This window comes from Plecotus auritus (genome assembly GCF_963455305.1).
Source record: "Plecotus auritus genome assembly, chromosome: 3".
Taxonomy (NCBI): domain Eukaryota; kingdom Metazoa; phylum Chordata; class Mammalia; order Chiroptera; family Vespertilionidae; genus Plecotus; species Plecotus auritus.
In genome coordinates, this window is record NC_137772.1 from 59,894,845 (window position 1) to 59,922,499 (window position 27,655).

Below are 27,655 nucleotides of genomic sequence, written 5' to 3' on the forward strand. Positions count from 1 at the left end.
CTTACTCTTTGGGATGTTTCTGCTGCTGCAGCAGCCATTGCAGCAGCTTTTGCCTTCTCAGCTTCATCATACGTAGGAAGAGAGGTAGCAACACTGTATGGAGGTGGCACAGGATAAAACTCACTATATACTTCTGCATCTGAAGAAAAGGAATTTTAAAAGGATAACCATTAAAAGGAACTATTTTATATAATTTTATAGCAAAATACATAATTTAATAATTTACAATAGGCAGGCCACTAAAGATTATTATTGCTATTGTAGTCCTATGTTATAAGCTATAAAACACAGAAATTACTACTATAATCATATGTTTTTTAGTCCTATATTTATTATAAAGAGAATGGACTAATAAATATTATCTAAAGGCTCATACATAAAACAGAAACCCTAAGAATAAGATTTTGAAAAGGAGTACAAGATAAGAGAAGTAAGCAACACTGCTATGCTCAAAGAATTAATTTATTTGCCCAAATAATCTCACAGGCAAAACTATGAGAATTAATAATAATGATTGCTACATAACTCCAATAAGTGTGAGGTAGTTTGGTACACAGCATAGCAATGGTAGTCACAACAAAAGGATTGCAATTTCCACTTTTAGTATCTTTCCATCATTCAGAAATAGACATCTTCAGGATTTTCTTCCTTCAAGATTACCATCAAATAGGTTAAAAAAAAAATCTAGGGTAGCAAATTCACTGCACTATATACTCTGGAAACTTGTAAAATAATGAAGCAAAGTAAGCCCATATAGATTTTAGAAAGCAGTCATTAAATCTTATAGCCAAAGACAAATAAATCAACATAAAACTATGCATCAAACTGGGCGCTGAACAAGCATGTTGATCAAATAACATTATATACAAACTACAGGGCCGGTGCATGAAATTCGTGCACGGGGGGGGGGGGGGGGGGGGGGGGACGGAGGGCAGGGGGGCGTCCCTCAGCCCAGCCTGCACCCTCTCAAATTTGGGACCCCTTGAGGGATATCCAACTGCCCGTTTAGGCCCGATCCCAGTGGGATCGGGCCTAAACAGGCAATCGGACATCCCTCTCACAATCCAGGACTGCTGGTTCCCAACCACTCACTTGCTTGCCTGCCTGCCTGATTGCCCCTAACCACTTCTGCCTGCCAGCCTGATCACCCCCTAACCACTCTCCTGCCAGCCTGATAAACGCCTAACTGCTCCGCTGCCAGCCCGATTGCCCCTAACTGCCCTCCCCTGTAGGCCTGATCACCCCCAACTGCCCTACCCTGCTGGCCAGGTAACCCCTAACTGCCCTTCCTTGCCAGCCTGGTCCCCCCCAACTGCCCTCCTCTGCAGGCCTGGTCCCCCCCAACTGCCCTCCCCTACAGGCCTGGTCCCCCCCCCCCCGCCCTCCCCTACAGGCCTGGTCACCCCTAACTGCCCTCCCCTGCAGGCCTGGTCCCCCTCAACTGCCCTCCCCTGCAGGCCTGGTTCCTCCCAAGTGCCCTCCTCTGCTGGCACAGTCAACCCTAACTGCCCTCCCCTGCAGGCCTGATTGCTCCCAACTGCCCTCCCCTGCAAGCCTGGTCCCCTCCCATCTCCCCTCCCGTATAGGCCTGGGTCCCCCCCCCAACTGCCCTCCCCTGCAGGCCTGGTCCCCCCTAACTGCCCTCCCCTGCTGGCCTGATCGCCCACAACTGCCCTCCCTTGCAGGCCTGGTCCCTCCCAACTGCCCTCCTCTGCTGGCCCGGTCACCCCTAACTGCCCTCCTCCGCTGGCCTGATCACCCACAACTGCCCTCCCTTGCAGGCCTGGTCCCTCCCAACTGCCCTCCTCTGCTGGCCTGATCGCCCCTAACTGCCCTCCCCTGTTGGCCATCTTGTGGTGGCCATCTTGTGTCCACATGGGGGCAGCCATCTTTGACCAAATGGGGAAAGCCATCTTGTGTGTTGGAATAATGGTCAATTTGCATATTAGTTTTTTTTTTTTTTTTAGATAGGACCAGAGGCCTGGTACACAAAATTTGTGCACTGGAAGGGGGGGGGTCCCTCAACCTGGCCTGTGCCCTCTCACAGTCCACAAGCCCCACGATCAATCACCCCAAAGAGGTAGGCCCCGCCCACCTGGCCAGGGCTCCTTCATGGATTGCCCCAAAGAGGTAGGCCCTGCCCACCCGACCAGGGCTCCACAAAGGATCACCCCCACAGAGGGAGGCCCCGCCCACTCACTGCAGCATTGCTGTGGGGTAGCCTGGGCCTCCCTCTTTGGGACAATTGATAGTGCCCCCGCAGAGGGAGGCCCCGGCCCACCTGCCGGTCGGTGGCCTCAGCCTCCCTCTTTGGGGTGATCATGGAGCCCCCTGATTGATCAATCGCCCTGCTAGCTGATGGCCTAGGCCTCCCTCTGCAGGGCAATCATGCGACTGATCTCACCCCACAGAGGGAGGCCCCACCCACCCACCACAGCCCACCAGTCGGTGGCCTGGGCCTCCCTCTTTGGGACGATCGTGGAGCCCCCCAAATGATCGATCGCCCAGCCAGACAGTGGCCTGGGCCTCCCCCTGCAGGGCAATCATGGGACGATAGCCAGGCCGCCAACCAATTGCATCACACCCGCCTTGGCTGGCCTGGCGCCAGTGAGTGTCATAACGTGGTCGTCCAGAAGGTCATCCAGAAAGTCGTTCGGCTGTCCGGTCTAATTAGCATATTATGGTTTTATTATTATAGACGATAGAAGAAGTAAGCCTTTATTAATTTAACCAGTGAGAACATCTTTTAGAGATGATTTTCACTCACTATATAAAAAAAGTAAATAAATTTGATGTAAAAAATACCGGTCTTTTTACACATCCCATATATGGTCTAAATAAAATTTGGACAAGCAAAATTGATAACCAGAGAAAGCTAGATGACACTAATTATAGAACATGAGAGATAAGAAAGATGAAATACTCAATGAAAGATTTTTTACATTAAAATGTTTTTCAACTGATTTTTTAAATATTTAATAAAGAATATATAAAATACTTAGGTTATTTATAATTGTATACAAAATCATACTTAAAACACTGCAATAATTAAATTAGTGTGCCTGGGAAAATGCAAATTGTAGCCAGAGAAACAGATGAGGGTAGTTCTTTAGAATGACCTGAAAGGGTAAGATGAACAGTAGCAAGTAGGAGTCACTGCCTTATGTCTAAGAATTATTACCATGTGTATGGAATAACATTATGTATACCCTAACCTCTGTTAACACATTCCACATTCTCACTCACACTTATCATTAATAACACCTTGTTTTATGACTGTTAGTATATACACACACATATGTGTGTATATACGTGTATATTTATATATGCATGTGTGTGTATATGTTTGTTCATTTCTTCTAAAAGTACAAGCTAGTCGGTTGGGAACAGATCCCAGTTAAGCATAAAAAAGTTTAAATAGCTACATTTTTCAATTAAATTTTAAAAAGAACAATATGAGATAAGTAATGTATGAAGTAAATATTTTACAAACTTGGGAAAACAGTTGTTTTTTTTTAATCATAAAACCAAAAAGTTCATTACCAGACATGATAATTACATGAAGCCATAATGGTAAAAAACAAGTGAGTAAAAAACATGAGCTATTAAAAACATTAGTTTTTTCATAATAAAAATAATAATACTGCTCATCTGGTGTGACTCAGTGGTTGAGTGTTGACCTTTGAACCAGGAGGTCACGGTTTGATTCCAGGTCAGGGCCGGGTTGTGGGCTTGATCCCCACTAGGAGGTGTGCAGGAGGCAACTGATCAATGAGTCTCTGATCATTGATGTTTCTATCTCTCTTTCCCTCTCCCTTCCTCTCTGAAATCAATAAAAATATATTTAAAACAAACAAAAAACACAACAATACCTGAAGTTGTAGGTACTTCCACAGTAATACTGCTATAAGGTGGAGGAGAAGAGTCAGTTTCAAATACTAATGCTGAAGGAGCAGTCTGCACAATCTGTGGTGCTGGGTTTGAAGTTGATGGCTGCACGATAGCAGATGATTCTGAATTATCCTCTTCATTGTAAAGCTAAAAAAAACAAAGAAAAGAAGAAATATTGAAGTGATTCTTTTTTTAATCTTAATTTTTAAAGATAATTTCAGTCATAGGGTCACTTTTTAGCTATAAAGAAAGTAAAATAGTATTTAAAAAGAAGAACAAACATTTTAAGAGACCTAATCAGTCTCTAACAGCTTTAGAATTTTTATAGTTTCTTTAGAATAAAGATGAAGTTCAAACTGTTAAGAATTTATGAAGAGAAAATAGTCATGCTTTTTAAGAAAAATAGATAGATAATGGGGCAAGAAAGTGATTAAAAATAGATTAAGTTTATATTGCCAGACTAGACTGTTTTTCTGAGCTTCAGACCTGTATATCCATTCATTTAATTCATTTCTTACATAAAATTAATCATAACCACAAACAAAAAAGGGCTCTGGGCTATATATGTTCAATTTTTTATTTCCCAAACTACACTGCCTAGCTAAGTTCTGCATATTGTACAGATATTAGCTTAAAATTAAGTTCTCAGGAAAGCTTTTCTTATCTCCCAAAAGCAGATCAGGGTTCTCTGATGTAATTTTAAAGACCATGTTCCTCAGAGCATGTATCACAATAGTAATTATTTATGTAATCGTTCATTTACAGTCTCCTTTCCCAGCTAAAGTGAGAGCTTGACAAAAGTGGAGGTTATATATGTCTTGTTAAACACTGAAAATAAAAGTAAGCTCCCAAGTATTTGAATTCAGCCTTGGTTAAAATTAAAAGAAAATACAATAGAGGTCACCAGTCACAATGGTATAAAATGGAAAGCCTTGAGAGAGACTAACCTTGTTAACCCAAGTATTTGACATTTCTAACAGCAAGTATTACTTAGTAAGGGAAAGGAGAAAGAGCATACTCATATCCCAAAGACCTCCAAGAACAAAAAGCCAAACAGATGAAGTAAATATCTTAAATAATTTTATATTTTCAAAAGAATTCAATTTCTGGTTAAATACCTTTTTTATATAATAAAACATAAATGTAAATATGTTAGATCCTAAAGGAAGATCTGATTTTAACAAAAATTGCTGATCTCAGAGTCCTCAAAAGAAAAAAGAAAGAAAAAAAGACAGGAGAGAAAAATATTTGAGTGTGCGTTGTGGGCACCTTGTCATACTTTTATCTAAGGTTGTCAGTCTCCACTTATCTTCTCAAAGTCTCCTCATAACCTATCAATCTAGCTCACATCAATTTAGCTTGAGACCATATGTATGCCATAAATGTCTATATATTTTATCACAGGAAATTGTTCAGTCTCACCTTTTCTGGTTTTATACTAAAATATGTTTCACATGTAACACATTTTAAATTTACTTTTAAAAGATTGCATTTTTCGCCCGACCGGTGTGGCTCAGTAGTTGAGCATCAACCTATGAACCAGGAAGTCATGGTTCAATTCTGGTCAGGTCACATGCCCGGGTTGTGGGCTCGATCCCCAGTGTGGGGTGTGCAGAAGGAATGATTCTCATTCATCACTGATGTTTCTCTTTCTTTCTCTTTCTCTCTCTCTCTCTCTCTCTCCCCCCCCTTCCCTCTCTGAAATCAATAAAAAAAATATATATTTTTACAAAAGATTGTATTTTTCAGTCTGGCCACTAACTTGGGTTTTCATCACTCTACAATGCAAAACTTGTTCAGATATATTTATTAGTGACTATGCTGTGGGCTTAAGCAGTTAGGTTATCTATGGTAGACATGTGACTGTTTTCCTAAAAATCCCTTCCACCCCTCTTTCATTATAGATTCACTATGTAGGGGTTCAGAAGAAGCCACCCCAAGATATGCCTCTGTGCTATGAGAATTATTTTGAGCTAAAGGCAGTCAAGACCCTGCAGACCCAAAGGAAACTTCTGAGTGTTCACTATCTAGAAGAATTTAAATTAGGAGCCTAGCCCAGGATAAGAATTATCTCTAGAAATGACTTTTTACCTGTGGAGATAGCAGGGCAAACTGAACAATGTGCTCTCCCTACAATTACCTTCTGAAGTGCAATACCTCATTCCTAGCTCAGAATGACTTATATCCTTCAATTACCCTTACTGTCTGTAAACCTCTCATGTATGTGGGTTCTCTGACTCCCTCATATATAAAGGGCTACCATACATATATATATGTAATTAAATTTGGTTATTTTCTCTTGTTAATCTATCTCATGTTTATTTGATTAGACCAGGAAAAGAACCTTGAGTATAAAGTTTTTTCCTCCCCCACAACAGTAATTTGGGTGAGACTGAAGCCACTTGACTCCAGGACTAGGCCTTGACTATCTACATCAGTCAGGATAATTCACTTTTTGGCACAGCAACTTGTTCCCAACCAGCATAGCCCTCCTTCTGGGCAGGGTGCCTGAGTCAAAGATGAGCAATAAAACAAGCTAAGATGATCTACTTAGAGGATATCTAGTGGATGATGGAGAATAGGTGACTGGCAAAAAAAAAAACAATAAAGTTGGGAGAGAGATGAGACCCTCTCTTCCTTCCTCAACACAGCTGAGGAAACACCAAGCACTTTTTAATATTTGTTTAAATTAATACAGATGAATAATTCCATGACAAATGTGCCTTTCATCAGATTATGGTTTATCACAAATAATAATGCAGAGTCATTCCAGATTAAAACTTCCGTAAGTGGCTTGGAGACCATAATTTAGAAATTCCACTGGAGAAAATGCTCTTAAGTACTTTTCAAAAGCAGAAGAAATTTTAGTGATAAAGTTTTAATTTATAAAAACTCTGAGTTTTTTAAATAGTCCAATGTTCTGGACTATCTAACATAGGCATTGATAAACAATGATAAAGGCGAGTTGTAATGAAAGGTTTTATTCCTTTCTGTTTCCTTAATCAAGTAAGAACACTTTCACAGATTCTTCAGAAAGTTTCTGATCTGCATGCACCAAAATTAGTCAGCAAAGGTGGTAGCGGATAAAGTTTAAAAAGAAAATTTGGCTAAGAATTATATTTCATAATAAAGAACTGAGATCTCAGAGTAAAAAAAAATCAAAATAGATATCATCAGACTTAAATAAGCCCCCTTAACATCAATCAAAATTTGAACTTCAAGAGATTTTAAAAACAACTATTCAGGCATAGGAATGGAAAACAAGAGCTAATAAATTCTCATTGCAACCATTTTCTTAGAGGAAACTACAAGTTGCAAATTTGTGCTTCACGAGGCCCTGAAGGCTTAGGAACCCTGGCAAACTCTGATTAGACTTGGGAATGTTTCTATCTTCCCAATCAGATCATAAGCTTCTGAAATTTAGGAAGTATGCTTTATTCATACTGGTATCCCCCAGAAACAGGCAGCAGAGTTTAGGGCATAAACTTAACATTAAATGCACAGTTCCCACCCGGTCTGTTGTGGCTCAACCTATGAAATAGGAGGTCATGGTTCGATTCCCTGACAGGACTCATGTCGGGGTTGTGGGCTCAATCCCCAGTGTGGGATGTGCAGAAGACAGCCAATCAATGATTCTCTCTCTCATCACTGAGGATTAAAAATATAAGTTCAACACCTGAAACAAATACAGCAAAATGCTAACATCTATAATCTATACTAATAAAAGGGTAATAAGCTAATTAGACTGGATGTCTTCCGAATGTCCATCCAGACAAAGCCACAGCGGCTGCGAGGGCCAAAGGCCTGCGGGATGGGAGAGGCGCCGCTGTGTGAGCAGAGCGGAGGCAACACTGCTACTACTACTGCTACTGCCACTGCCACTGCCGCCACCGCCACCCCTTTTGCAGAGGCAGTGCGGGAGAGGTGGAGGCACAGGAGAGGCCGAGGCGCAGGCCCGTCCACCACGGGGGGGCCCCTTCCACAGAGGCAGCAGGGAGCGGGCCTAAGCCGCAGTCTGGCCTCCCTCTGCAGGAGGCGACCTGACCGATCATGGGAAGGCACTGCCCCCATCACCCCACTGCTGCTGCCACTGCGGGCAGCAGCGGCTGCCAGCCCTCGGCCCTCTCTTCTTAGCACTGGCCTCGTCCCCCGCCCACTGGTGGGTGGGGGGGCGATCTAGAGCCAGGCCAGCTGGGGGAGGTTGAGGTACAGCCTCTGCGGAGGCATATCGCCGGGACTGGGCCCATGCCGCTGCCTCTGTGGCTACCTCTGCAAAAGGGGCAGCACTGGGACCTGGACTGCGCAGCCCCCTCTCCTGCTGTGACAGGGGACAGGCCAGGCTGAGGGACCCCCACCCAGTGCACAATTTTTTGTGCACCAGGCCTCTAGTCTCCATGATAAATATAGAACTTTTACATTATTTTCTGTACTCTCTTTATGCTTGAAATATTTCATAGTTTTAATATTTTTTTTGAAGTTGGGCTAGCCAACTTGTCTTCCATAAGTCCTTGGAAGAAACTACTCCAAGATGAAAACCAAGCAATCAGAAAATTGATAAAATAAAAAGCAAATAAAGAGAAAAACAAAAGATATGGTGGTTATCACAGAATGCTTTTAAATACAGAACTAAAGACTAATAGCAGCTTGCAAACAGAGAGCAAATATTACCTACCCTGAAAAAGTAAAAATATAAACAATGTAAAAATTAAGAACTACTACCTTGGCCGGTTTGCTCAATGGTTAGAGTACCTGAGGACCAAAGGGTCCAGGTTCAATTCCCAGTCAAGGAAGAGCATGTACCTGGGTTGCAGGCCCCATCCAGGCCCAGGTTGGGACCAGTGCAGGAGGCAACTGATCCATGTGTCTCTCTCACATAGATGATTCTCTCTCTCTCTCTCTCTCTCTCCCCCCGCCTTCTTTCCACTCTAAAAAAATAAATAAAAATACAAGCACACAATGGAAAAATATCCTCAGGTGAGGATTAGATGTAGAGATAGCATGTCTATCATATATATATATATATATATATATATATATATATATATATATATAAAAATCAGGAACTGGGGAAAGAAGAGATGAAAGAAAGTACTAGTACCATTCACCTCATCTTTCACAGCAGGCATTTAATATCTAAAATTAAAACATGCAGTTTTAAAACTTAATCAAATTTACTGGTTTTTATACTCTTTCCTTAATTTTAGTGAAATCCCAGAGAACCTAATAGCTCTTCGATATAAAAATAAATAAATAAATAAAACCCTTTATCTAGAATTCAGCAGTTTTTTAAGGTATTTTCCTTGCTATTAAATAAAATCATATTTCATATTTTCATTTTTAAAAATAGCATAAACAGCATTATCCAATTCTTATAACCTTATTACTATCTATAAGCACAAATGGAATAATGTTCAACAAATGAAAACAAATTATTTCTTGATAAGATTTTTGTACCTAGATTGCTTTTCTTTGTACTTATACACTCTGTATTTTAAAAAAATAAGTATGTATCACTTTTATAAAAATAAAAAACACACTTTAGCCTAGTAATTACAAAAACACTCACACTTTAGCCTAGTAATTCTCATTTTAAGACTACCCTCAAAGAAACTAATCAGAAAATTAGAACAGGATTCCTTTATAGAAATGTTCATCATAGTGTTATAACAATGGAAAATGGGAAACAATCTATTCTAGTGATTTTTAACCTTTTTCATCCCATGATGCACATAAAATTCCAGGGCACACCAAAAAATATATTTTTTGCCCATCTGACAAAAATAAATAAATGTAATTTTGATTCATTCACACCGGACGCCTATTGTTGTACTACTGTTGTCATTTTTTTACTTGACAATCTAAGGGAAAAGAGGTAGGTGCCCCTAACTAGTCAGTTATTACATGTTTTAAACATTCCAAGGCACACTGGTTGAAAATTCATCTAAAATAGAACAAAATCACAGTATCAATATAATAGAATATTATATGGACATTTAAGAAGGTGTTTGGAAAGTATACTTAATGAATAAGGAAATGCTCATGATACAGTGTAACAAAATCATGTGTAAATCATGTGTTATTCCAATTTTAAATAACACAAAATGTTAAATTTCAAAATGACAATAGACAAAATGGGTAGCATTACAAGTCGTTTGTTATTTTCTTGGTGTGTTTTTTTTTTAACTTTTCTGTATTTTTTCTAAGTTTTCTATAACAGAGATGAAAATAGAAAACAATTTTTGTTCTTAATGTAAAAGACAATGTGATATGTTAAAAATATTTTTATCTATGCTTAAAGGTAAGTCTGTAAGTAAGAAAACTGACATTTGTAAAACTTCTCAGTGATACTAAAAAAATCATTACCGACTCCACATCTATTCAATAACCTTTAAAATCATTATCATCTTTACAAGAAAAGAGTCAGGTATATAAACCCAGATATGATCATGTTCTTTATTTCCCATTAATCAATTAACAGTATTAATACATAAAGTAACACCAGCATGTATCCATTTTAGTGTGATTATTTTTTAATGAAATTCATTTTAGCGGCCAAAAAGATTCCAAGGGGCCTTTTGTCTCTTTCCCATCTAATATGAGTTTTATTCATGGTGCCCTTTTGCCTTAACTAATTGCTAATCACAGTATACTAGTACATTTGTCAACATAATCTCCAAAGGCAATTTGTTTTCACATTATACTATCTATTCCTTAGGACTCTACTTGTAAGGATAGCATTGTGAGCAACATGTCACTAATGTTCCAAATGCTTTATTCGAAAACCCAGCTGATGAAGGACTCTGCAAACTTTCCACAAACAACTGTGAGAAAATGCTCATGAAGCACCCAGTACAGCAGCAGTAAGCTACTGTGGCAATAAATGTGGTGGTGGTCAGTTTTCTTCCACTGCAGCCCTGTTTATAAGTGTAAACAGTGCTCCCCAATTTTCAAACTAAACTCTAGAAATTGGATACTTTCACAATATTTAAATGTTATATGGTAGTAAAATGCAAAAATGATAGGGACATGTCACAAGGACATAGGAACAGATGGAAGAGGCTCTCCCACTGGTCAAATCTGGAATGATCTAACCCTCAAAAATAAATGATGATGCCGAAACCGGTTTGGCTCAGTGGATAGAGCGTCAGCCTGCGGACTGAAAGGTCCCAGGTTCGATTCCGGTCAAGGGCACGTACCTTGGTTGTGAGCACATCCCCAGTGGGAGGTGTGCAGGAGGCAGCTGATCAATGTTTCTCTCTCATCGATGTTTCTAACTCTATCCCTCTCCCTTCCTCTCTGTAAAAAATCAATGAAATATATTTAATAAATAAATAAATAAATAAATAAATAAATAAATAAATAATGATAATTTAAGATTATAATCAATAAAATAAAATAAAAATCCATGAATTTATACTGATATAAACTAGCGGCCCGGTGCATGAAATTCGTGCACGGGTGAGGGGGCAGTCCCTCAGCCTGGCCTGCACCCTCTCGCAATCCAGGACCGCTGACTCCTAACCGCTCGCCTGCCTGCCTGCCTGCCTGATCGCCCCTAACCACTGCTTGCCTGCCTGATCACCCCCAACTGCTCGCCTGCCTGCCTGATCGCCCCTAACTGCCTCTGCCTTGGCCCCTGCCACCGTGGCTTCGTCTGGAAGGACGTCTGGAAGGTCATTCGGCTGACTGGTCTAATTAGCATATTATGCTTTTATTATTATAGATACATTATAGATACATTACAGGCAAGGGAAAGTTCTTCCTTATAGAATTCTAAATAATAAATGCAGAACAAATGACAGAATTGGGAAATTGCCATTTGACAACCATCATAGTTATAATTCTGTTAGGTAATAATAACATATGAATTCTAAGCTCAATGGGAGAAAATATAACATTTTCAAAGAACATTTGTGGGATATACTACAAAATAACTGACGTGAACCTGTCCAAAATATTGATGTCATGAAAGACAAAATGATTAAAAAACTGTTCCAGATTAAAAGAAACTTAGACTAAGAGACATGATAACTAAGCACAATATCTAATCATGAACTAGATTCTGACCTTAAAAAAAAAAAAAGGGTTTTCTTTGCTATTAAAGGCATTAGTAGAAACTGATGAAATATGTTTATAGTATTGTTTCAATGTTATTGGTTTGGATAATTGCACTGTAGTTTGTAAGAGAATGTCTTTGTTTTTAGAAAATATACACTGCAATATTTAGATGTAGAGATCACATGTCAAATGTTTCAGAAAAAATATAGTGTGTATGTATATAAAGAAAGATAGTTTATACATAGAATATCACAAAGCAAATGTGATAAAATGTCAACATTTGAGGAAACTGGGTGAATGCTATAAAGGAATTATTTTCTTCTTTTTTTTTTTTAATATAAAAAATTTTACAGTGAACTGAGTTTATTAGAGGGAGCCAGAGACAGAGTGGGTAGCAGGTCAGGAGGAGGGCTTGGGCAGCACTGCCGGCCGAGGGTCAACAAGACAGGAGGCCAGGGGGCCACAGGCAGTAGAGGTCAGTTAGCGGGCAGGCAGGCTAGCTGTTCTTCACCCTGCGAGCGTCCCCACCTAGGGCACTGGCAGCAGCTTCCGGAGTATATGAAGGGTGTAGGTGCCTGGCTCCAGATGCAGCTGGGAGGGCAGGACCATGAGGAAGCCCCCACCCCAGGGGTCTTCAGCCCCTGAGAGACAGGCATGGGAAGGAGAGCCACACCACTCAGGGTTTGGGGAAGGACTCTTGGGTAAGACAGGCAAGGGGCGGGGTTGGTGGGAGTAGAGGCTATGGAGAGGGGGCGAGCCACAGAGGGAGCAGCAGGGTGGTGAGAAGCCGGGGCCCTGGGGTAGAGTGATCCGGCTTTGGCCTTTGAGTAGCTCCTGTGAGCCCCGCCGTGCTGGGGGCACCACTCCCGAGTCCAGGCCCAGTGGGACGGCTCGGTGGCCATGACCTTCTCACAGCACCAGCGGCTCACTAAAGCCCGGAAGCCCATCCTTGCCCACAGCTTATCCCTCTGACGCAGGACATCTGCCACCTGACTATGCCAATCCTCATCCAGGGCCCATGGGAAAATCATACATTTGGCTTCCGCTAGGTCCTCCTCCCTATCATGTGCAAGGTACAGTGCCAAGAACAGGTTGCTGCAGGTGTACTTGCTGAGCTTCAGGTTGGTGCGCCAGATGTAGACCAGCACCATGGCCAGGAGATACTTATCTGAAATCTGGAAACAGGGATCTCTGGTGAGGAATTCCTGAAGGAAGCTGTGCTCCAGAAGGTGGAGGAAGGCCTGGAGCTCCAGGTGCTGGCGGGAAGGGAGAGGCCCACTGCCCCCATCCTGACGGCTCCAGCCCCACAGCCTCACCTGGATAGCAACCTCATGGGCAGGTTCTCAGGCTCTGTTCATCTCATAGGGGGTAGGAGCGGGTGGGAACAGGTGGGAACAGGTGGGAACAGGTGGGAGCAGGTGGGGGCAGGTGGGGTGGGGATGGGTGACCGGAGCTCAGGGATTACCTACAGCATGTATAAAGGAATTCTTTATAATATTTTCCCCACACCTTTCTATAAGTCTAAAATTATCTTAAAATAAAGTTAAAGAAAAAACAAAAAGTTATAAGGAAATAAAAAAATATATTGTATAAAATGAAAGATTAACTTAAACTCTATAATCCAGCTTCTAATGATTTCCACTCTATTGCTTAGAAGCCCTATATGATCATTAAAAACCTCTAATACCTTCAGTCACTTTACAAAATGACTTTTCCACTTTTAATCTAAATCCAGTTTTCCATGATAGCACTACATTCCTCAAAGGCCTCTCAAAGAAGAATGTTAATCCTTGCCCAAAGTCCCCCTTATCTGGGAACAAGAAGGAAAATTTTCTTGAATATTGCCAGTACTAGATCAAGAACCTCTCAAGTTCACACATCTATACAACCTGCCAGATGCTTTCACAACCTGATTGTATTTACAAGGTTCCAAACGTTCCCCAGGGAGTAAGACAAGCCAGCTCTATACCCCCAATATTGTCTCCTCTACCTTAAATCCTACTCTAATACAAGATAAACCAACTTAACACCTCAACTATAAAACAGGAAGAGTAATAATACCCAGAGTTGAGTGGTCCAGTAACTACATCAGATCTTCCATGACCTCATCTAGAACTGCTTCTACTAGAAGATAATAGATTTATACACTTTACTTCCTGGTCACAACTTCCTCCTGGCTTTTACCTCATTCCCTTGCTTCCACTTATGTCTATTCTTTGGGCCTTCCATTTGCTGCCACCTGGTTACTTTCTATCCTATGTAACCTAGACCAGCGGTCACCAACCTTTCGGACCTCATGGACCACCAGTGGTCCACGGACCACCGGTTGGCGACCACTGGCCTAGACTATAAAGTGAAAAACTTGCATGACACTCACCCTCAATTTCCTAGTTCCCATATCTTCTGCCACACCTACCCCATTGAGATCCAATCTGAGACATTCTAACTGTCTACTCTTTCCTGGTCAAGAATGAAAACACATCACATAACTGTGTAGATCGATGCCAGTACAAATTTAGTTTCTGATCCCAGCAGGGCTGTCAGAACCAGTCATCACTATGGCAGGTTTTTCAGCTCCACCACTCTCCTATTCCCCACTTCCAATCATGGAACCCTCAGTTAAAATCTTTGCTTCCTATTTCACAGAGGAAAACAGGTTTTCAAGCAAAAATTCCTCCAATTTATCTCCCTCTGCATCTCTAAATTTATCATTATGGCATCCATCCTAACTTATATTCTTTGCTCTGAAATGCCAGACAACTGTATGGAGAAGATCCTGCCTCCCAAAAGATTGTTTTTCCTTTAAATAACATCTTTCCTTTTCTCCACTTTCTTTCTACCCACATATACATTCTATTCATGCCTTACTTAAAAAAGAAAAAAACCTACCCCCAGCTAAAATAATAAACTTTCTCTAGTGTTTTTCAAACTATTTCCATCTCTCCCCCTTTCCTTCAGTGACAAATATCCTAAGAGGGGAAAAAGAAAAAGGTATTATCATTCTGTGGACTTCCAATGCTCATTTCCTCTCTAATCCATTACCATCTGGCTTTCACTCAAACAGGTCTTGCTAAGAATATTGATCCTCTACTTGTTAAATCCAAAAACCTTTTTTTCAGTCCTTACTCCAAAAATCTTTAATACATTCAACACAGTTGACTGTATTCTAACTGGTTTTTCTTTAACTTCCAGAGAACTATTCCTTTCTGCTTCTCCTCCTACCTTTCACTATTCATTCTGCTTCTTTTTATAGGGGCCTTAATTTTCCTCTGCCATCTTGTCTTAGCTAACACTGAATCCAGAACTGGGGAGACTACCTCTAACACATAGACTGGATAGAAGATAAATGCTGTGTGATTGGTTTCATTTGCAAGGGCATAAGACAACTAACTCCAAGTAATATTGCTAAAGTTATTATTACAAGCATTCATCATTTAAAAAATTAGTATGGTGTACTGTCTTATTTGATTTCATTCTTTAGATGATTAGGTAGTTGGTACATGAATAACTGGAAAAGAAGATATTTGATGCCAAAAGATCAAAATTTAAGGTACAAATCTACCACCTCCTAGCTACATAAACTTGATTGGGTCTTCCAGCTTCACCTTCTTCCTGTGATTCATTCATTCAGTCAGTTATCAATCAGTCACTCAACAAATTTTACGTAATGACTATTATGTTCAAGGTACTATATTGGGTGCAGGAAATAGGTACAAATTCAAACTCATCAATCTCTAGTACTTCTAGCTTCTAGCAACTAGGACCTCTGAGGTAAGGGCTACAACGTGGGAAATAAAGGAAAATAGAAGTTTACTTATTCTATCATAGGTAAACCAAGGGGCCAAGACCAGCAAGACCCAGGCTTGAAACACCAACTTTCTTCAAAGAAAGTTTCATTCTTTCCCAGCAAACAGAGAGAAGCTAAGAACAGAATCCTCAAGCAAAACTAACTACTACTGAGTAATATCAATTACTAAGACATGTTGTTGTTGATGATTCATCCAGGAAGCATAGCAAATGCCAAGAGCCACTGCAGGCAACAGTTAAAGGGCTCATCCACCAAAGTATTATATGTCAAAACAAACCCTCAAAAGTTGGCTGATAAAAATATAAACATAATCTGAATAATTTCATAAGAGCAGAAGTCAAATACACACACACATACTCACATTCTCTCTCAAAAAGTTAGCAAACATGTGCTAAATTTAAATAAGTAAATATATTTATTCTTATATACATATTTCTTTATTCCTGTATAAATTCTTATTCTCATATTACAATGATCACTATAATGCCACATTTCTAAAAGTACTAGTCAATACAAAAACACTACCAAGGTTTTCCACAAAACAACATGACTGTCATTTTCCAGTAAAAATTGACATGTGAATTCCATTACTGCATTGATTTGCACTAGAAGTACAGACGCACAAGACAAAAATATAACTTGTGCCTTTGAAGGAACCAGAGAGAAGAGGTAGTTTTTGTTAGTACTCAAATTCCAATTGTTAGCACACATAATAAAACAAATTTACCAAGTAGTTTTGGAAAAGAAAAAACCCTGGTAATCTAAATTTTTAACTTTACATTTTGAAAGACAATTCTGCTTTAAAGAGAATACTTTAGTTAGCATAATTAAAACACTGATAAAGACTTGAAAGTATTGTGTTACACATTAATTTTGCTTTTAACAAGGTCAATGAAAAAAGCACCGTTTATTAAAAAAAGAAAAAAGCACCGTGTAGGAAAATGTTGTGTACAAAAAAATAAAAATACTGGCACAACTATTTCTGAGACTACTATTCAATCACTAAAATGGAGCTAAGAATAAGAAGCATGCTGGTTAAGTATAGAGTTGTTGGAATACACTTTTCTATATTCAACCTAAGCTCCAGCACTTATTCATTTTTACTAGTATCATCTACAAAGTGGGGTCTATTTTCTCACCTGGTTTTTGTAGAGTACAAAAATGAACACCTGTACATACTCAAAATAATGCCTGACATAGTTAAAGCCCATTAAATGTTAGTAGTTGTGTTTTTTTAAAAGCACTTTATAGCCCTAGCTGGTTTGGCTCAGTGGACAGAGCATCAGCCTGTGGACTGAAGGGTCCAGGGTTTGATTCCAGTCAAGGGCACATGCCCAGGTTGTGGGCTTGATCCCCAGTGTGTGGTGTGCAGGAGGCAGCCGATCAATGATTCTCTCTCATCATGGATGTTTCTATCTCTCTCTTCCTCTCCCTTCCTCTCTGAAATCAATAAAAATATATTTTAAATAAATAAATAAATAAATAGCACTTTATACATATCAACTACTTTAGTTCCTAGAACAATCCTTTGAGGTAAGATGGAACAAACTTTAAATAATTGAATTGACACACCTAATTAGGGGCAAAGACTCAAACTCAGGTTTTACTGTCACTAAATTCAGGCTCTTTCTATTTCAAGATGCCTCCAATAATAATTTATAGGCAGTAATCTACCCTGGCACAAGATTACCTTTATGCTACTTCTAATATTGTGGTTCGGGAGGCAACCAATCAATGTCTCTCTCTCACTGATGTTTCTCTCTCTGTCTCTCCCCCTCCCTTCCACTCTTTTTAAAAATCAATGGAAAAAGATCTTCGGTTGAGTATTAACAACAATAACAAAAATCTACAGTTGCGGTTTGGCTCAGTGGATAGAGCGTCGGCCTGTGGACTGAAAGGTCCCAGGTTCGATTCCGGTCAAGGGCATGTACCTTGGTTGCGGCCACATCCCCAGTAGGGAGTGTGCAGGAGGCAGCTGATTGATGTTTCACTCTCACCAATGTTTCTAACTCTATCCCTCTCCCTTCCTCTCTGTAAAAAAATCAATAAAATATATTTTTTTTAAAAATCTACAGTTGCCTCAAGTTCCAGAGAGTGTAGGCCCCCTACAGTCTAACCCTCCCACTAACAGCAACTATAAACCTAGAACTAAATACAAAAAAATAAAAACAACCTGAGCATTCTGAATTAAAAAACAAATAGGGATGTAGAGGGAATTTAAAATTTGAAGAAGCAACCTGTACAGATGAGAGTTTCCCCATTTTTTTTTTCTTTTTGCAGTTTTACTCTGAGGCAGAACCATAGTTGTGGAAAGGCATCGTGGCTTAGGTTGCTAAAACCCCACTATAAATCATGCTATTTCTAGCCAGACAAAGCATAGAATGCAGCCTGGGAAAGCCAGAAAGTGAGGGGAAATCTCTAACTCTCAAATAATGCATATGTAGATCTTACACAAAACAGATTATAAAGGACTAAGAAATTAAGTTTAGATTTGAACCACTGAACAGTGTATGAAACAGTATTTGCAATCTAAATCTGAGTTGACTGCTTCTAAAACAAAATATTCTCCATAGGACCATAGCACAACACTCAGAAGATCCAGAATAAAACCCAATATTACTACAAATACAAAATACTATGAAATATAAACCATTCTCCAGGGAAAATGCAATCAAGAGATGCCAATTCCCAAGATGACTCAAATTATAGTTACCATACAAGAATTTTAAAGCAGCTATTATTGCTGTTGTAGGAAGTAAAGCAAGATTACCTTGAAATTAATAAAATGGCAGGGAATCTCAGCAGAGAATATAAACAAACAAACAAAAAAGACAGAAATTTTGGAATAAAAAAAAAATCCAATGATTGGGATCCATAGCACAATGAAGATGACAGAGAAAAGAACCAGTAAATTAATTTTTTAAATTTTTTTTATTGACTGACTTTAGAGAGAGGAAGAGAAAGAGAGACATTTGTTGTTCCACTTATTTATGCATTCACTGGCTGATTCTTATATGTGCCCTGATCAGGGACTGAACCCCAAACATTGGCATACTGGGATGACATTCTAACCAACTGAGCTACCCGGCCAGGGTGAGAGAGCCAGTGAATTTAAATTGATTTTAAGAATTTATCCATTCTAGCCCTAACTGGTTTGGCTCTGTGGATAGAGCGTCGGCCTGGGGACTGAAGGGTCCCAGGTTCGATTCCGGTCAAGGGCATGTACCTTGGTTGTGGGCACATCCCCAGTGGGAAGTGTGCAGGAGGCAGTTGATCGATGTTTCTAACTCTAATTCCTCTCCCTTCCTCTCTGTAAAAAATCAATAAAATATATTTTTTAAAAAAAGAATTTATCCATTCTAAAGAACAGAAAAGAATTGAAAATTAAATAAACAAACAAATGGACTTTTTAAAAATTTTCAAGTTCTAAAAAACATGTAATTTGAGGCTCAAAGGAAACAAAAAAAAAAGGAGACTAGAATAGGAAAACAAATTTGAAGAAATAATGTCCACAACTCTTCAAAGGGATGAAGTAAATATATAAAGTCAACCTCAGTAAGGCTAAAACAGAATAAATTCAAAGAAAACCATTCCTATACACAACATAATACAATTTCTAAAAATCTAAAGATGAAGTTATTGAAAGCAGCCTCAGAAAACCAATATATTACATGCAGAGAAACAATGATTCAAATAACTACAGGTTTTGCAGCAGAAACCATGGTTGTCAGGAGAAAATGGAACAACATCTTAAAAGGCTGAGAAAGAAAAACTCAGCCAAAAATTCTATATCCAAAATATATATCTATATACTGCAGGAATAAAGGTAAAATAAAGACATTTCAGATGAAAGTAAGATAAGAGAATTTATTAACAGCCGATCTACACTTTAAGAAATGGTAAAGGAAGTTCCTTAGGCTAAAACATTTATTTTTTTTTTGTTTCTTTTTTTTATTTTGTTTTTCTTTTTTTTTGGGGGGGGGGGCGCGGTTTGAAATATTTAATAAAGAGAAACTTCAGGAATGAGGAGAGCATAGGGGGTGATAAATGTTTAAATAAAAAAAAATTTCCTCTTAAGTTTTTAAAAATATGTGTCACTAAACCAAAAATTGTAACATTGTCAGGGTTTTCAATGAATGTATATATAATACATATAACATCAAGGTTGGTTACAAAGTTCTACATATATGACACTAATGTTATATATACATACCTAACTTTTCACTAGTTATCATCTTAAAGGAAGCAAAAAATAATATAAAGAGAAATAATCTAAAAAAGGCAATGGAAACTTCAAAAGGGGCACTGAAAAAAAAATTTTTAATCAAATGATCCATAAAAACACAGAAAAGGGTGAAAAGAGGAACTACAACAGCAACAACAACAAAATACAACCAGAAAACAAATAATATCATGGCAAAAAAACAATCATATCACACCAAGAAAGACATACTTAAAGGATTCAGACAGGTTGTAAGTAAACAGATAGAAAGAGAGATGCCATGCAAAAAAAATAAATAAATAAGGCTGGAATGGCTATATTGATATTAAATAAAATAGACCTGAGGACAAAGAGCACTACCAGAGATAAAGAGGGGGTATTTCATAATAAGAGAGCCTCAAAATTTAGGAAGCAAGAAATTGAGAGGGAGATAACTCTAAAATCACAGCAGATTTTTACGTCCCTTACTCAGTAACTAATAGACCAACACAAAAACAAATAGCAGTAAAAAAAAAAAAAAAAAAAAAAAAAAAAAAAACAAGTAACAGTAAAGACATAGAAGATCAGAACAATACTATGAACCAACTTATGTGACATTTTCTAGAATACTATATCCAACAATGGAAGAGTACCAGGTATACAAATTTTAAATGCACACAGTACATTAGCAAGATAAATATATTGGACCACAAAACAAGTCTCAATAAATTTAAAAGAAATGAGATTACAGTGAATAGTATTCTCTTATCACAAAATAATTAAATTTGAAATTTTAAAAGTATTATCTAAGAAAATCCCAACTAAATAAACATTTAACACATTTCTAAATAATGTATGGTTCAAAGAAGAAATCATAAGAAAAATTAGAAAACATCTGTACTAAATAACAAAAATATAAAATATCCAACTTTGCAGGACATAGAAAAAACACTGTTAGAGCAATGCTTACACTAGGGAAAAAATGTTACATTAGAAAAAAAGGTCTAAAGTCAATGACCAAAGGTTCCACCAATAGAAGCTAGAAAATAAAAGGTACAATAAACCAGAAAGAAAGAAAGGAAATAGTAAATAAATGAGGTAAAAGCAGAAGTTAGTAAAATAGAATACAGAGATATTTAACAAAGCCAAATGATGTTTCTTTGAAAAGATCAACGAAATTGAAAAATATTATAGGCACTAGACTATCAAAGAAAAAAACTGAGAAAGCAAATCTCAAAGTGAAAGGGGGGTTATTATCTGACCTACAGACATTAAAATGAAAATAAGAGATTAAGAACTTGATGCCAACAAATTCAATAACTTAATTTAATTTTTTACCTCTAGGCATCTTTTCTTAAGAAACCTACTGAAAATATCTCCCACTACAATTGGGAATAAACCAAAAACGGAGGAAGGAAGATTAGAGTTCAAGAAATAGAGACTCCACTTTCTTGATGAAGGAAGGTCTCGGTATGACAGTTGTGCATCAGGCCTACAGAACAAACAGTACAGATAGAAACAGGAGGATGGAGGGCCTAGGAAGAATGTCTTCGAAGAACAAAATAAAAGAACTAATAATTATATGACACATTTGACCATGCAAAAATATAGCTGAAGAGCAAATTTTGAAAAATTACGAGGCTATGCAAAGAATTAACAATAGATACAAAGAAAAATAAAGACTTAAAAATTAGGCAACTTCATGAAAAATTTAAAAAGTTACACACATTACCTGACTCAGTTGTGAACAGTACTTTCACAGTCATAAAATGTAAATACTAATTTCCGATTTAACCAAAGATTAGATGTTTTTCATACATTTAATCCTCACAATAATACTATGAGGTAAGGACCTGTACTATCCTTACTTTAAAGATGAGGAAGCTATGACATAGAGAGGTTAAGTACTTGGCCCAAGGTTATAGGGCTTACAAGTGAGGAGCCAACATTTGAACCCAAGAGATGAGACTACGAAGATCATAATCTGGGAAGGGAAAGCAGGACATGAAAGAAACAAAAGTAAAATTAATAAATCAACAAGTAGCTTAATATACATACATGTTAAAAATAGAGTTAAAGCAGTTTAAAGAGTGCTTTCTTTTGAGGAGAAAGATTTGGAGGACAATGGGGATGAAAAAGGGAACTGCTATTTCTCATTACTTATCTTTTGGTACTCTAACTTTTTAAACTGTATACCTGCATTAATTTTTTAAAAATATGCCGGTGAAAGAAAAGTTGTCCACAAAAGCTGAATTCAGTCCACTCAGTTATTGCTGAGTTATGGGTTCTGGACAACCAGCTAGGTCCACTTATTAGCAACATGATTACCAGACTCATGCTATACCATCCATACTCTTGTCTGGCATCATTATGAATAAAATAAAGTTAACTATAATGGAAGTTCTATTTCCCAGGATCTTTGATATATTTTAACTCAACTGGTATACTTAGAAGTAATAAAATAAAATTTGTCCCTCAAGCTTCGCTGCATAACCTTAAGCAGATTATCCCTTGGACAATCTGCTATAAAATTAAAAGGCTGCAGAAAATGACTACTACTCCCACAACATGTGGAAACAGTTTTTCCTTCTTTCCATAGGTAGACCAAATAACCTAACCATGGTTAAAAAGTTTGCAACTGCAAGCGACCAAGCAGATGAGGAATTATGCAAAAATACCAGAACTCATCAAAACAGATTCCTTGGCACTACACTAAAAGCAAAATACAAACCCTAATACTGGACATCAAGAATATCAACACTGTGGGACCCAGCTCAAGGCAAGATGGCGAGCTTGCCAGGAGCTGCTGAAAAGGGATGAAAATAGATATGCCTAGAAGCAAATTTTAAAAGCATTTAGCTGCATTTTCTCTTCAAATCTTTTTCCATACCGCCTGATAAACATCTTGATTCACCATGGCAGTATCAGCAGTGAAATGGGCAATATCAAACAGAACTATCTTGAAACATTTATTTCCAATTCAAAATGGAACTTTATATTATGTCTGTCATAAACCCACATATTCTTCTCTTCCAGATTACTATAATTGCAAAATAGAGCTTGCTTTGACATCTGATGGTAGGGGGATAGTTTGCTATAATCTTTCTGTGGACATTCCACATGAACACATAAAACCCTATCCCTGGCCAGATCATGTGCATGATTATGAAGAAAGACAGTATCAAGTAACAAAAACGAGATTAGAAGAAAAAGATGAACAGTATGAGCAAGGACCCATGATAGAACTTAGCAAAACGTTCTTTACTACTAAGCACCGTTGGTATCCTCGTGGCAGTATCACAGATGTCTGAGAAACTGAATCCTCCAAAAGACAGATCATATTGAGGTTTTCAGTAATCAAAGAGAAATGCTATCCTGTGTCTTATTTGCCATTTGGGAAAATGCAATCAGGTATATTCACTACTATATTATATAGTAAAATAATAATAAAATGTCTTTTCATCTTAAAAAAAAAAAAGAGTATCAACATTGTATAAGTTAGGCAAAACATAGTTACTTTTACATAATAGTAATCTAGGAAACTGTTCATTTTATAAACATAATATACCAGTAACCTCATGCACACTCCTGAAATCTTTCGGAAAAGGCATTCATTTATTTCTTCAATAGTATTATTTACTAGGCTCCTTTAATGGGCTGGCAACTATACTAAACACTATTATAAACAAGACAGGTCTAAGCCCTACTTCCCACTGCGTTTACAAAATACATTCCATGGAATAAGGACTATGATAGGGATAAGTGTACAGTGTTAAAAGAACACAGAACTTGGTACTAAAGGATGGGAAATGGCGGTGGAGAGACAGGAGAGGAAAAGAACATCTAAACAGACCTAAATAAAGAACAGATATTAGTCCTGGAGAAACAAGAAAATGAGAATACTATGTTCAAAAGCCAGAAGGCAAGAGAGATCATGGTTTGAAGTGGTGGGTGGAGAAGGGTTAGACAAGAGAACAAAAAGTATTATAGTTCAAAAGAAAAAAATAGTATTTATAGCACCCTGCCTGGTGTGGCTCAGGTGGTTGGGCATCATCCAGTACAACAAAAGTTTCCCGGTTCTATTCTGGTCAAGGCACATGCCTGGGTTCCAGGGGCTCAATCTCTGGCAGGAGGCAGTCAATCAATGTTTTGCTCTCACATCAAAGTTTCTCTCTCACCCTTCCTCTTCCTCTAAAAAAAAATTAACTAAAAAAAGTATATATAGCTCATGTGCAGTGCAATAACAAATCAAGCAGTGATGAGGTAAGCAGATGCTCATTTATTCTCTAAAGGTTACAAAAACTTAAAAGGGTCTCAAGTATTATTTCATATCCCTTCCCCTTTTGAGGAAACCACAAAAAAAGTCATGCTGATATAAATGTAAGTCCCACCCAAGTGAGAACAAATATTCTATAAAAACATTTGTTCTATAAAAACACTCACTATTGGATTTCTTCCATCCAACATTCAACAGTCCTTAGAGCCTCAAAATTAGTAATGGGGTAAAGCTATTCAGTTTATTTCCTTAGTCTCAAAGCCTCTGCCAAACAGCACAATTTCTTTACATGGTGTAATGGGTAATGTAATGGGTAATTTTGGAAAAACATCATAGACAATTTAAACCAGAGCACATTTCTAAACTTTCAAAATGTTAATTATTCATGTTCAAACAAATCCTAAAAGCAAGCAAGTCAAAACTTTGAAATAATCTGATAGTAAGTCTTAGAGTACTGCAACATTTCCCAACTTGCACTTGGAATGTCTTTAACAAGAATTTTACCCACACATTAATTTCAGCTAAGTGATCAAACTTTTGAAGAAACCATAACAACATGGCATGAAAACATAGACATAGGATTATTTACAATCACATGGTAGGTAGCCTAGTCTTAATTACAATGTCTTGTCAGTAAATTTACATTTAATACATGTAAGCAGAGTGTATTCCATAGTTATTTAAACAAGATTAAATGTGCTCATATGTCTAAAGCACTTAGTTCTCAGCATATTCCTGACATAATGCAAAGTCATTATTGTTCTATTACTGCTAGATTAGCATTGATAAAATGTATTATTTATTCCATCAACCTGCTTCATTTTCTTAAACCACTTATTTGTCTACCTCTCCTCCACCAAAGTATGTGACATGAGACAGGAACTTAACTGTCTTGTTCACCAGTACCTAGAACTTGGCACACAGAAATATTTCATAAATTATTATATATTAAGTGAACAAATTAGTCATAGGACCTTTGCTCCACAGTTAATGATATCTAAAAACTTCTCCCGCCCTAACCGGTTTGGCTCAGTGGATAGAACGTCGGCCTGCGGACTGAAAGGTCCCAGCTTCGATTCCAGTCAAGGGCATGTACCTTGGTTGCAGGCACATCCCCAGTAGGAGGTGTGCAGGAGGCAGCTGATTGATATTTCTCTCTCACCGATGTTTCTCTCTATCCCTCTCCCTTCCTCTCTGTGAAAAATCAATAAAATATATTTTTAAAAAAATAAAAATAAAAATAAATTAAAAAAATAAAAACTTCTCCCATACCTTACTTACCCATAAATTTGACAAGAGGCACTCAATACATAAAATAAGCATATTAACTATCTATAATGTTATATTTTCATGATATAATGCCAATGTATTTAGTTGTTAGTGGACAAATATTATACCATTACTACATCTTGTACTGCTCAAATATGCCTGTGATGGCTATCATTTGATTCAGCATCATTAACGTGAACTAATGTAGTAGTATTCATCCATATAATTTTTTTAATGAGCTGAACTCAATCAATCAAATCAATGACATACTTACAATTAATACCACCACACACAGAAATAGCCAGAGAAACTTTAATCTGGGGTCCATTCCAAAACAAATTACCCTGGCAACACAAGTTAACATAATACTAGTCTTCAAACTGTGGAAGCTTAGTATAAAACACCTCTGGAGTGTGAATTTCCTCAACTACAGTTTTTTAAAACCTATTTTAAAAAATTAAATAAAAATCAGACATTCACAGAACCCTGTAGCACCTGTGAGAAAGAACACCAGTTTAGAAGTAGAAAGACACACAAAAAAGATAATTCAGTATAACAAGTTCTCTAATATGGTGAGTCTCAATTTTTCCTCTACCTTGACATTGATGACAGATGCCTCCCTCTTCCAATTACAGTTTTGTAGGAGTTTTTAAAGAATAGGATTTTATGAGGCAAACAATCTAGAAGGGTGTGGTACAGAACTTTAAATGAGAAATAAGTAGGAAAAAAAAACACCCACAGGAATGTGAGAGAGAATACACTATGGTTGGAGAATAAGGAGGTCCTGCTAGACTCCATCAGTTAGTGCATAAAAATTAAGGGGGTGGGGGGATAAGAATTGCTAAGATATGGCACTGTACAAAAAAAAAAAAAAAAAAGATATGGCACTGTAAAATATAGGAAGGTCAATTCAAGGAACATGTATGTTCAGAACAGAAATTTATACCTCAAAAATCCAGTAAACCTATCAGAATGGCTAAAATGAAAAATACTGACTATATTAAAATTTTGGAAAGGTGGTAAAACAACCAAAACTTTCATTCAGTATTGGTGGAAGTGAAAAATGATACAACTACTTTGGGGAAAAGTCTAGTGGTTTCTATAAAATTAAATATATGCTTACCCTATTGCCCAAATAATCTACACAAGAGAAATAAAAAATATGTCCACAAAAAATTTGAGTAAGAATATTTCTAACAGTTTTATCCATAATAGCCAAAAACCTGAAACAATCCAACTGTCTATCAACAGAGCAATGGATAAACATTGTAGTATAGTTATACAATTTATACAATAAAATACAGTACTATTCAGCAATAAAAAGAGATAAGCTACTGATATACACAATAACATGATCAATCTCCAAAACTTCACGCAGGGTGAAAGAAACTTTGCAGACAATATGCTGTATGCTTCTAGTATATACAAAACTAATTTGAAGTGGGGAAAAAAAACACACCAGAATAAAGATCATGTGAGGGGTAGAAATTAAAAGAAAGGGGTCATGAGGGAACGTTCCGGATGACAGTAATGCTCTGTATGGGGGAATCCGTAAACTTTTTCTGTAAGGGGCAGAATAACAAATATTGATTCAGGCTTTGTGGGCTCTGGTTCAAATACTCATCCCTGCCATTGTAAATGAGTGGATATGGCTGTGTAAAACTTTATTTACAAAAACAAAAGTTGGAACTTAGTTTGCTAATACCTTCTCTATATTTTGGAAGTCGTTTAGGTTACCCAGGTGTATGCATGTGTCAAACTTATCCAACTGGCCATGTAAGATTTATGCATTTCATTATACGTCAATTTTACCCTAAAGAATTAAAGAACCATAAAGAAATATTAAACTCTAGCCTAATGATAAGCATTCAGTTTACAGTGAGGTACACTTATACCTGAAGCTTATTTTGAAAGCATCAAAAAATAAGAGGAATTGACAGATACACAGTAACACAACTATACAAACTGTGTGTAACTGTAGACCCTTCTTGGTAAGTGTATAATTCTTTCAACTTTTCTATATATTTGAAAGACTTAATATTAAATGTAGGGGAAGGATGATTCAATAAGAGGTAATATGGATCATGCAGTGTAAATGAAAGATACACTGGAGGATGGTCAGATGACATAGAAAGCGTCAAATTTAAGAAGT

At 37.7% G+C, this 27,655-nt stretch overlaps 2 protein-coding genes and 1 pseudogene across 3 annotated transcripts in view; 1 reads left to right on the forward strand and 2 right to left on the reverse strand.

Moving 5' to 3' along the window:
• The window catches only part of NDFIP2 (Nedd4 family interacting protein 2), a 71,852-nt gene that overhangs the window by 38,242 nt on the left and 5,955 nt on the right, over positions 1 to 27,655 (reverse strand). The window contains exons 2-3 of the mRNA XM_080661740.1: positions 3,873 to 4,038; positions 6 to 139 (exon numbers count right to left, since the gene is read on the reverse strand). Of these exons, the coding sequence (XP_080517866.1) occupies positions 6 to 139; positions 3,873 to 4,038 (300 nt within the window). The remainder of the gene's footprint in view (positions 1 to 5; positions 140 to 3,872; positions 4,039 to 27,655) is intronic.
• LOC308243269 (speedy protein C-like) lies at positions 12,478 to 14,347 on the reverse strand (annotated as a pseudogene). The gene is made up of 2 exons: positions 14,327 to 14,347; positions 12,478 to 13,265 (listed from the first exon to the last, which is right to left on the reverse strand). The product of its transcript is annotated as a speedy protein C-like (transcript).
• On the forward strand, positions 22,874 to 23,269 carry LOC308244620 (large ribosomal subunit protein mL42-like; the record flags this gene model as incomplete). Its single annotated transcript, XM_080660765.1, has 1 exon — positions 22,874 to 23,269. The coding sequence occupies one exon, from the start codon at positions 22,874 to 22,876 to the stop codon at positions 23,267 to 23,269; it is 396 nt and encodes a 131-aa protein (XP_080516891.1).